Here is a 12,708-nt window from a genome sequence, read left to right as displayed (position 1 = left end):
TTCATACGTGTGATAACCCAAGTGTTGAGGCCCTTCATAGGGAAGTTCTTGGTTGTATACTTTGATGACATCTTGATTTATAGCATGACCAAAGAACAACACCTCAACCATTTGAGGTAGGTTTGTGGGATCCGTAAAGCCGAGAAATTGTACACTAGCCTAAAGAAGTGTGCGTTTTTTTTCTAGTAGTGTTATGTTCTTAGGTTTTATTGTGTCAGCTGAGGGCGTATCGGCAGATCCTGAAACGGTCAATACCATCATCAATTGGCCTAAACCCCGCAATATTCATGAGGTGCGCAGCTTTCACGGCCTAGCCACCTTCTATAGGTGGTTCATTCGAGGTTTCAGTTCCATTATGGCTTCCATCATGGATTGCATAAAAAAAAGGAGAGTTTCAATGGTCAAAGGCAGCCTCAAAGGCCTTCAAGGAGATAAATGTCAAGATGACCGAAGCTCCAGTCATGTGACTTTCGGATTTTTCAAAAGCTTTTGAAGTTGCATGTGACGCGTCAGGAGTCGGTATAGGAGTAATTAGTCAGGAAAGGCACCCTATCGCCTTTTTTGTGAAAAACTGAATGAGGCGAAGCAAAAATATTCCACCTATGACAAAGAGTTCTATACGGTAATGCAATCACTAGGCCATTGCGTCATTACCTATTGTTGCAAGAATTCGTCTTATTCTCAGATCATGAGGCCTTGAGATATCCCAACTCTCAGAAAAAATTAAACCCTAGGCACGCCAAGTGAGTTCAATTCCTTCAAGAGTACAATTTTGTGCTTAAGCGCAAGGCTGGTGTAGAGAATAAGCTTATCGATGCGTTGAGTCGCCGAGTCGCGTTACTCAATTCGATGAGTGTCGAAGTCACGGGCCTCGAGCACATCAAAGAAGATTATTCTGAGTGTCCAAATGTTGGAGTTGTGTACGCGTCGTTGTTAGAGAGTTCGTCAGGAGCTAGCAGTGAGTACTTGAATTTAGATGGGTATTTGTTTAGGAGTGACCGCTTGTGCATACCACACACCTCCTTCCGCGATTTTCTTGTCTAGGAGTTACATTCAGGAGGGGTCGCAGGTCATTTCGGTTAAGACAAGACTATTGCCCTAGTGGATGATAGGTTTCATTGGCCAAGCCTCAAGTGAGACGTGGTCAAAATTATAGGGCAATGTTGTACTTGTCAATTGGCAAAGCAAAGGAAACAAAACACAAAATTATACACACCTTTGTCAGTCTCATTCATCCCTTGGAAGGATATCAATATGGACTTCGTGCTTGGACTGCCTAAGACTATTCGGAAACACAATTCCATATTTGTTGTCGTGGATCGTTTTTCTAAAATGGCCCACTTCATTCCTTGTTCCAAGACCTACGACGCATCTCATGTTGCCAAGTTGTTCTTTAGTGAGGTCGTCAAACTGCATGGGTTACCAAAAACCATAGTGTCTGACCGGGACGTGCGATTCATGAGTTACTTTTGGAAGACGCTATGGCACATGATAAATACTAGGCTCCAATTTTCTACTTTTGGAAGACGCTATGGCACATGATGAATACTAGGCTCCAATTTTCTTAAGCCTACCACCCTTAGACCGATGGTCAGACTGAGGTGGTTAATAGGAGCTTAGGTAGCTTGCTCAGATTTTTAGTAGGGGAGAACACCAGGACATGGGACATCGTACTACCTACAGTCAAGTTTGCATTCCATAGTTCTGTCAATAGGTCCACAGGTCTAAGTCCTTTTGAAGTCGATACTAGTTATAAGCCTATGAAGCCTATTGATCTTGTCCCTATGTCAGTCCCATAGGCCATCAGAGTCTGTAGAGTTCTTTGCGCATCACATTCATTCATTGCATCAAGAAATCAGGCGAAAGATCACTACTAGTAATGAACATTACAAATTTTCTGCAGACTAACATAAACGTTTCAAGGAATTTAATATTGGGGACTTTGTGATGGTCCACATTAGGCCCGAGCGGTATCCTCAAGGGACCGTTCATAAATTATACGCTCGTAGCGCTAGACCCTTCAAAATTAGAAAACGAAACGGTCTCAATGCGTATGTGGTAGATCTTCCACCTTTCATGGGAATTAGTTCCACATTCAATGTGGAGGATCTAGTTGCTTTTCAGGGGACCACTGATACTTTGTTCGGCCCTTCACCCACCCATTCTGATTCCCCAGATATGTTCTTTGATCCATGGCCTCTTCCCAACCTTTTTTTCCAGCCTCTACCTCCCATACCTAACCTTCCCACACCCAAGGAGGAAATAGAGGATATTTTGGACCATCAGATAATATCAACACAAGGCAACGGGTTTCAGAAGTATCTGGTTAAGTGGAATTCACGCCCAGCTTCAGATAGTATGTGACTCAGTGAAGAGGAGCTTCAAAGACTTAATCCTGACATCTTGGGGCGTGTTTGGGCAATGGGATTAGAAGGGATTAGGTGGGATGGGATTCATTTGGTCCTGTGCCAATTCCACTCCATGTTTGGGAAGAATGGAAAAGCTTGGAATTAGATTAGATGGAATTGCATTGGGTCCGGTGCCAATTTAACTCAATGTTAGCAAGTTGTGTAGGTCCCACCATGATGTGTGGGCTATATCCACACCGTCCACCCATTTTTCGAAATCATTTTAGAGCATGGGCCAAAAAATCATGTAAATCTAAAGCTTAAGTGGACCCCACCATAGAAAGCAACGGGGATTGAATACTTACCGTTGAAAACTTCTTTGGGGCCACATAAGTTTTAGATTTGCCTCATTTTTAGGCCCATGCCATAAAATGAGGTTACAAAACAAATGAACGGTTTAGATATAACATGTGTTATTCTCAGTAATTTCAAATGATGGTGGGTATATACATTCAATGTACCACCGTATTACCAATAAAGCATGACATTAATCTTAAGAGGAGAGCATATCCCTACCATGGGTAATAATTATGTTTTTTGAATCCCATCCCACCTAATCCTTTCTAATCCCACCGCCCAAACACGCCTTGGGAGTAGTTAAGGAGTTTTGTTTCGCCAGTGGCGAAATCTTCGCTGCCGGGAAGAGTTGATGGGGACATCACGCGCACACGCACTTCCCCTACGTACGTACGCAAGGAGGACCCCACCATCGATATGGATAGATGACGATGTCCAGGGAGGGCCTCCCAGTTAGAGGATTATGTTTTGGTTCATTGAGTGGGCCCGATAGCCATGTAAAACCCACCATGGGTTCTCATGATCTTGGCCCATTAGTCTAATTAATCTCGTATTTTAGGTTTTGCTTATTATTGTTATTTAGAGTATCATGGACGGTTCAGATTACTTTGACCAGTTGTTATTTTTGATTACTTCATCGCCAAATAATAGGTTGAGCATATGGCAAGTTTTGGGGTATAGGGTTTTCTTATAAATAGGCACCCCTTGTAGGGTTTTCTTATAAAAAAATTTCTGCGTTTTCTACTCCTCTAAGCCTCTGAGTTATGGAAATCCAATTGGGTACGAAACACTCCCTTCCTCGAAGGGCTGACTAGCGTAGTGCAAAGCCACATCTATCCCGATTCGCCTCATCTTCTACTATCTATATTTCTTCTCTTACAATCATCTACGCCTCAAATCCACCTTTTATTATAGATATTTTCCTCTTTACAACAAAATTTCAAAATCTTGCCCTGTAGGAGGGCCGAAACTTCGGCGGAGCACCATGCACAGACCGCACATCAGATCAAGCCGAAACTCGGGTGTTTTGGATCCCACCCCTGGCCGACTAGACTCAAGGAGTCGATTTCTGAATCTACGGCTCCTTCGCACATGCGGCCAGGCCCCTGCGCACTTGCGTCAGGTCTGGCCTGCTGTCCGCGCGCAAGGACTATCGATGGGTTCCGTTTTCTCACCTCTCTCATCCCTCTCGTACTTAAACCCTAACCCTAGATTGTATCAATTCCAATTTTTTGCCCCTTTTCCCTAACCCTAGGGTTCTTTGGATTGAAACCTATGAATCCCCTTGGATTGGGAATATATTTCTATGCATGTGTGGATGACTATACTTCCCTTTGAGTATTGTTTGGTCTATAATTTTTAGTGATCCAGCCCTAACATGTGTAGGCCTGGACCCGCACAGATTTCCCTTGCTTGAATGTTTGAACTTTTGTGTGGGACATGAAATTTGTATGTGATTGTTTCTGAATTAGTATGATCTAAAGCCTGAGATCTTGTATATCATAGTTAATTTTCATGTCTTACATCACCCCACATTAGGAGGACACACGTGTAGGATGAATTAGAAGACTGATCTGTTACACATGATTTTTTTTAAATTTTTTAGAAAGCTTTGTTTTGCTCGTTTATTTTTGCTTTTAGTATAGGGGTATTTTAGTCATTTTCTTTTAAATCCAAATTTTATAAATAGGGTACTTCCTACCATAAACCTAATGATGTTTTTTAATGAAAGCTTGGTGCCTCCTTCCCCTTTCTCACTGTGGTAAGTTCTTCTCTTCCCATAATCCATTCTCTTCTTCTAAATTCTATATCTAGCCCTCTAACCTTTTTCTTCTTCCCTTTCTATGCCTAGTATTTTATTTTATTTTGGTGCTATTGATCTTGAAAATCCATGAGAATTGATTCCAACCCTCTCTCAGATTTTCTAGCCGTCCCTATTCCAGAAATCCTTTGATTTCCTTAGCTAGAGAAGTCGAATTGATTGTTGGATTGAAAACATGCAAGATCGGGAGGTCCTATCCCTCGCCGGATCCAATTTACGCATCATTCGAATAGGGTACCACAGGATTGTGATGATGGTCTACAACCATTGCATGTTCCCTTCATTATTATCTTTACTATGATGTAGAATGTAAATAATTTAATTGATTTGCTTAGTTTATTTCGTTGGATCATCTTTGTGCTCACACATTTGTGTGTTTTTTTTTTTCTACGAGTTTTTCTTTGGTTCTTTTAGTTAGACTGTCTTGCATCAGGTCCCCTCTCATGGGATGAATATATAAGTATAATCATTGGTTCATCTTAAAACTTGTTAGAAGGTCATGAAACAACAGGGTACTAAGATCCCTGGAACACAACTTTCCCTTTACCAATAGCCATTGCGCCTCAACTCAAGTTCCCAAGGAAAACCAAGGAAACCCCCTCCTTTAACCCTTATACACGTATGATTTAAGATAAATGAAAGTTGATCGAAGGCAAGAGAGAGGAAGAGGAAGTCGAGAGAGAGAGAGAGAGAGAGAGAGAGAGAGAGAGAGAGAGAGGCTAGGGTAACTTGTGTTATTATGTTAGTCACTTGACTAACTCATATGCACACATATATATTAACCTAAAAGCAAGGTGTCCCATATTCTTTATGATATGGCCGATACGTAACGTTAACGGCTGACACCGTTACGTGATACGGGGTCGAAACGGGCACCCCCCCGATTCTGTGACTGTAACGGCCCTTGAAAAGTAGGGAAAAAAATAGAGGAAAACTTGCCTTTTTTTTCTTTCTTTTCTTCTTCTTCTTCCTCTTCTTCTTCTTCTCGAGTAGCTGTAGCTGCGGCCCTGCTGCGGCTGCGGCCGCTATGGCCTTCTTCTTCTTCTTCTTCTTCCTCTTCTTCTTCTTCTTCTTCTTCTCTCTCTCTCTCTCTCTCTCTCTCTCTCTCTCTCTCTCTCTTCTTTCCCTCTTTTTTCTTTTCGGTTTCCCTCTCCCCCTTCTTTTTTTTTTCGCAGGTGTACCACACACTAGCTAGCTGCTGTAGGTACGTGTCATGCTAAGACGAGCGCTAATACTCCTCGAGCTATGAGTTGTACGAATGGTTCAAAGGAGATCAAAGTTACATGGGCTCCACAGTGATGTATTTATTATATCTACACCGTTCATCTATTTTCAGAGATCATTTTAGAGCACTACCAAAACAAATTAATTATATCCAAAGATCATCTGGACCACACTAAAAATAGCAGCGGAGATAATGATTTTCACCGTTAAACAATTCGTAGGGCCCACTGTAACGTTTATTTTCCATCCAATCTGTTCATAAGGTCAAAAAGACATGAATGAAGAGGAAAAACAAATTTCATCTTAATCCAAAACTTCTGTGATCATAAGAAGGGTTTCAATGGTAGACGTTCAATTCCCCACTGCTTTTTGCAGTGTGGTCCACTTGATAATTAGATCTGTATTATTGTTCGTGTCAAGCGTTAAGAAGAGCTCGTCAAATGAATGGACAGTTTAGATATAACACATACCTCATGATTAGATCCGAGTGGGCCCCACCATGATGTATATATTTATCCATATTGTCCATCCATTTTGCCACGTTATTTTAGTCAGGATTCAAAAAATTAGTAATATCCAAATCTCAGGTGGACCACACCATAGGAAACAGTGGTTATAAAATGCTCACCATTAAAAATTTCTTAGGGTCCATTGTAATGTTTATTTTCAATCTAACCTATTAATTGGGTCACACTGACGTGGATGAAGGGAAAAAAAACATGTCAGCTTGATCTAAAACTTTTGTAGCCCCCAATAAATTTTTAATGGTGAATGTTTAATTATTGTTGTTTCTTATGGTGCAGTCCACCTGAGCTTTGGATGTGCCTCATTTTTAGGCTCATGCCCTAAAATTATTTGGCAAAATGGATGGACGGTGTGGATATAACGCATTCATCACGGGTGGGGCCCAAAAAACTTTGACACGTGTGCTACACTTCACAATCCGAGTCCCACCTAATTCGGGCCCTTAAAAAATTGTACACGAGACATATATTAACTTAAAATTTACTAATTAAATTATGGACTGCAATTGCTAACTCACAATGCCAAAATCAAATTGTTTGAATAGTTTTAATTGTTAATTTGTGGACTTTCTTTTTTTAAAATAGGGCCTTTTGATTTTTTTCATGATTCACTATCCAATAAATGTCCACCAATTCATAAGTGGGATAATGGCAATAAATTGCATGAATTTGAGGCTGATTTGGGGCATAGATTGGTCCTCCAAGTCAGCCCCAAATTGGCAATGCCATCTACCTGAATTTAATTTTATTTTTTTAAAGAACTATTAGGAGAAATGATGTCAAATTGTTAAGTATATAAATTAGATATTTAGAAAATTAAATATATGAATTTTGTAGTCAAATTCAGGTTACCTAGTTCAAAAATTAATCAGACAGTCCGATACAACTTCTCACTAAAGAGTGGACCGTTACACCACCATAAACATGTTCCATTTTATAAATGAATGCATATTTGGGATGCTTAGAATATTCCAAATTTAATCCATATTTTGTCATATTTTTTTGGCATAAAAAATTAATAAATAAATTGCACCGTTATGGGCCGTTACGCCCCCGTATTGCCATTATACTCCTGTATCCGTTTCGGTATCGGAAGACACCGTTACACCAACCGATACCGATGCAAGATACCTTGCTTAAAAGAGACATACAATGCTCCACAGGAGTATAAAACATACATATACATGCACTCACAATTACATGTATTTCCACTCTCCCTCAAGCTATAGCATAGATATTGATCATGCACAACTTGGAATACTTACAAAGAAGAATATGATGATCAGCATGGACCATTGATCTCCCTCAAACACAACATGGCAAGATACAAGATCTTCGATTGTTGGTTGTCTATAGAATGTAGCTTGAATTTTCTTTATTCCTTGTATCTTCTCTTCAAATAGGAGGCCACAACCATCAAATCACCAACTCATCATCCACATGCAAAATCTTCTTACAAACTCATGCAACATTGTACAATGAGTAAACTACACTCACAACACTTGAGAGAATACACACACAATGACATGTGATGACATGCATGCAACACATGCAACACTATGTGAGTGAATTACACTCATAACACCCAGCTGCATAGCTCAAGTGGTAGACTGAGTGAAAGATACCTCGTTTCAACACCGAGGTCTTGGCATCAATTCCCTAGTGGGGGGTGGCTAACAGTGAAGTGTGATCTGACAGTGGGTGTACTAACAAGCTAACAAAATAAAAAAAAAAAAAATTACACTCATAAAAAACAATAAGGGCCTAATAAAGGAAGAGATGATGAATGGAAAGGAAAAGCTCAATTACTTGTAAAAACTCCCAATGTCAAGTTGAGTCAAGTATAATGTCGAATAGTTTGTGTGCACAGTACCTCTAACCACGGAATGAGAACATCAACTACACCATCACCATCAACATGATTTTACATCACATTTCACAACCCCATAACATTAGAACATGAAGGAATAAAGAAATTCCAATAAAAACTGAAAAACAAGGGTCAATGACACCCATTTCTCACACACAAAAAATGTCATAGCATAACCAAATCTCGACAAAACTTCACAATTTTTGTTTTTGGTGATTGCAAATGATCAACTGCACCCGCTCCATGTGGAAAATCTACCTTAAAACCATTTTTTAAAAAAATAGTACAACAGGAAAACCAAAATCTGGACTTTTTCTGACTTTTCTCTATTTTCACTGAAAAGTCATAAAAAACTAATACAATAATTACAGAAAAATCACAATTATTCTTCTAAAATCATTATCTTCTTGATGCCATATTTTTCTTCTTCAAAAGAACTACTTAATTGTACCATGGGCTCCACTTTTTGTAGGCTGCAATTTGATCCACAAACCGCTCTGATACCAAGTAGAAGTTGATTGGAGAATAAATCTCCAAGAGGAAGAGGAAGAGGAAGAGGAAGAGGAAGAGGAAGTGGAGAGAGAACTTGATTTACCTACACAACATGTGTGTGTGTGTGTGTGTTAAGTTAAAAGAGACATGCAACGCTTCATAGGAGTATAAAACATACATACACACACAAACACAATTACATGTATTTCCACAAGATATATCTTCATACTAGTTATGGAATTAATTAACAAGTCTGCATATGACCCATAGTCATCATTATTTATGGACAAGATCATCAATTCAGCGGTTAAGCTTAGTACATTGGCTTTTCAAGGCACACAACACTAACAATGAATCCAAATGACCACCTACATTTAATATACACAACGGATGTCATAATTAATGTGTGAAAAACTTTACATGTTTATGATTTTATGGGTTACAACAAGGGATTTCTCCAGTTGTCCTGGGGGGGAGATGAATTTGGTTACAACAAACATTGTCCAAGGGAGAATTGCATGGATCTTGGTACCCTAAATGTCCATGACCACTGTAGCGGGGTTGGGAGCATGAGTGTTCAATATGTATGCTGGTTATTATGTTTAGGCGTAACTAGACGCTTGCATTTGAGGATTGCATCAAGTCTCTAATTCAGGAGACCCATCATGTCCTGATTAGATTGACTTGATCATGTACTAGCTTTGACTAAGTTTTAGACTTGAGGTCATGTTGGAACTTCAAGTTGTGTTAGCTAACATGGCTCCCAAGGAGACGGCATCGAAGATGTATGATGTTAATATATGGGAACTAAGAAACTGAACTAGATATAAAAGACCATGACCCACAATCAGACAGTGCAAATGGTGATTATGGAATACCTTGGTTAGAAAGAAAAGAAAAGAAAAAAAATCCCTATCTTGTGCAGACTGGACAGATTTTTTATTGACGATGAATGGGACAAAAAGCTTCCTTTCTCTAGGCAAGGAACCCTCCTAAAGCCTGCTTCAGACCACTGGTCTATCTTCTTTCGGATAGAGGATTTGAGGAGGGCTCCTTAGCCATTTAGATCCGAAAATAAATGGTTACGAATCAGTACTTACAAGAATGGTGGACTGGTGGAAGAGCTATCAGGTTCGGGGGTGGTCAAGATTCAGGATGATGAAGAAGATATAGTATTAAAATCTAAACTCGACAAGTGAAATACAGTAATGGAAGTAGCAGAATCAGGAAGACAAGAGGACACCATTGAATAATCCATCCTTGCTACCTCCGCCTGACTCTTGAAGAGAGGGCTTCCGGACTTAACTAGTTGAAAGACCTATGTGAGCTATCCCTGTGTGAAGAAATTGCTTCGAATCAAAGGTCCAAGGCTTGTGTGGCTTCAAATGTTTAAAAGAAACACCGACTTCTTACACAGGCTAGTGAATGGTCGGAAATGAGAGATGTTATCTCCAAGCTGACTGTTAATGGAATTTCTCTGGAAGATAGAGATGAGATCAAGGAAGAAATGATGAAATTCTACAAAAAGATTTATTTGGAGTATAGCATCCTTAGAACTACCCTTGACAGGATTGTTTTTCAATCTCTATCTTTCAAGGATGACAGGTTGCTGGAAAAGAGGTCTTTGAGTAGAAAATTATAAAGGTGATCATAAATGTTGGCTCAGAGAAATCCCTCTCAATCAGTGGCAGATCTAATCCCTTGGTGCTTGATCTTGCTAGCAGGGGTTTCACCCCCTTATTGTTGTAACTGGGTCTGAATATTGTCAAATTTTGGGTGAATTTGCTTCTGTTCTTCTTTTTTTTTTTTCCCCTTCTTCTTTTGAAGTGGATATGTTTGGATTGCATGGAATTATAATTTGATGGTAGAATTTTATTATTAAGTTTAGAAGGTTTATTTTTCTATTAAACTAATTCGACTTCTATTTACTCAGCATACGATTTGTTTCTTGACCGTTGATTGCTTTGCATTGATTCCATGTCTTTTCAGGTATGGAGGATTTTCCAGTGGAAATAATTCAATCAATACTAAGCCGATTGGAAGAAGCACATGATGTGGTAAGTGCGTGTGTTACTTGTCGGGCATGGCTACATGCCCTCCCTACCATCACTTCCCTTCACTTCATTTGCTTCAACTGGGTAGGTTACAATTCGCTTCCTCCCCATCAACTAGAAATGCACATAGATCAGCTCGTGCATCAAACTACAGGGTTAGTGTCCTTGTCAATTATTATGCATCCCAATCACGCTGGATTCACTCCAGATTCAGTGACGTCGTGGCTCTCACATACCAGAGAGACCCTGCGTTATCTGATATCCTGCGTTTGGAATACATATATCGACATCATGCAGGAATGGAACTACTGCATGATTAAACTGCATAATGTGGATATCACTAGATCTAGATTAAAAGCCATTTTTATGTCAAGATGGAAAGATATAAATTCTATACTTAAAACTACATAATGTGGATATCGCCAGATCTGACTCATCTGACCCTGTAACCACCGAGTTGCTGAGTGTAAGACTCTCCAAAATTGGGCAAGCCACGACTAACTTATCCAAATCTAACGCTGAAATGGTGAGAGACATCAAGGACACGGTATGCAGACGTTCAAAAAAATTAATGGATGTCACGTTTGGAGAATGAAAGGGGCCCCGACGATGCCTTGCCCGCTGTGGCACTAGCCCCGCCCGCTTAGCACGGTGACCCGGGCCGTTGCCTAATTCGCCCCGACAATGCCCTAGCTGGCCTTTCATTCTCCAAACATGACATCCATTAATTTTTTTGAACATCTACATACCGTGTCCTTGATGTCTCTCACCATTTCAGTGTTAGATTTGGTTAAGTTGGTCATGGTTTGCCCAATTTTGGAGAGCTTACACTCGGCAACTTGGTGGTTACAGGGTCAGATGAGTCAGATCTGGTGATATCCACATTACGTAATTTAAGTATAGAATTTATGTATTTCCATCTTGACATAAAAATGGCTTTTAATCTAGATCTGGTGATATCCACATTACGTAGTTTAATCATGCAGGAGTTGCATTCCTGCATGATGTCGATATATGTATTTTGAACGCAGTACATCAGATAACGCAGAGTCTCTCTGGTATGTAAGAGCCACGACGTCACTGAATTTGGAGTGAATCCAGCGTGATTGGGATGCATAATAATTGACAAGGACACTAACCTCGTAGTTTGATACACGAGCTGATCTATGTGCATTTCTAGTTGATGGGGAGGAAGCGAATTGTAACCTACCTAGTTGAAGTAAATGAAGTGAAGGGAAGTGATGGTAAGGAGGGCATGTAGCCATGTCTGACAAGTAACACACGCACTTACCACATCATGTGCTTCTTCCAATCGGCTTAGTATTGATTGAATTATTTCCATTGGAAAATCCTCTATACTGAAAAGACATTGAACCAATGCAAAGCAATCAACGGTCAGGAAATAAATCGTATGCTGCGTAAATAGAAGTCGAATCAGTTTAACAGTAAAATAAACCTTCTAAACTTAATAATAAAATTCTACCATCAAATTATATTTCCATGCAATCCAAACATATTCACTTCAAAAGAAGAAAAAAGGGAAAAAAAGAAGAAGAAGGAAGAACATAAGCAAATTCACCCAAAATTCGACAATATTCAGACCCAATTACAACAATAACGGGGTGAAACCCCTGCTAGCAAGATCAAGCACGAAGGGATTAGATCTGCCACTGATTGAGAGGGATTTCTTTGAGCCAACATTCATGATCGCCTTTCTAATTTCCTACTTAGTGAGCTCTTTTCCAGCAACCTATCATCCTGGAAAGATAGAGATTGAAAAACAATCCTGTTAAGGGTAGTTCTAAGGATGCTATCCCCCAAATAAATCTTTTTGTAGAATTTCATCATTTCTTCCTTGATCTCATCTCTATCTTCCAGAGAAATTCCATTAACGGTCAGCTTGGAGATAACATCTCTCCTTTCCGACCATTCACTAGCCCGTGTAAGAAGTCGGTGTTTCTTTTAATCACTTGAAGCCAAACAAGCCTTGGACCTTTAATTCGAAGCAATTTCTTCA

At 39.7% G+C, this 12,708-nt stretch overlaps 1 protein-coding gene across 1 annotated transcript in view; it reads left to right on the top strand.

The window, feature by feature from the left end:
• Positions 1–11,284, top strand: part of LOC131217469 (uncharacterized) — a 30,937-nt gene extending 19,653 nt beyond the window's left edge. Inside the window, exon 7 of the mRNA XM_058212408.1 lies at positions 10,627–11,284. Within this exon, the coding sequence (XP_058068391.1) occupies positions 10,627–11,102 (476 nt within the window). The 3' untranslated portion in view covers positions 11,103–11,284. The remainder of the gene's footprint in view (positions 1–10,626) is intronic.
• The last annotated feature ends 1,424 nt before the right edge of the window (positions 11,285–12,708 follow it).

The sequence above is a fragment of the Magnolia sinica genome, chromosome 10 (genome assembly GCF_029962835.1).
Source record: "Magnolia sinica isolate HGM2019 chromosome 10, MsV1, whole genome shotgun sequence".
In the NCBI taxonomy this organism is placed as follows: domain Eukaryota; kingdom Viridiplantae; phylum Streptophyta; class Magnoliopsida; order Magnoliales; family Magnoliaceae; genus Magnolia; species Magnolia sinica.
This window is presented reverse-complemented; position numbering and strand designations above follow the sequence as displayed.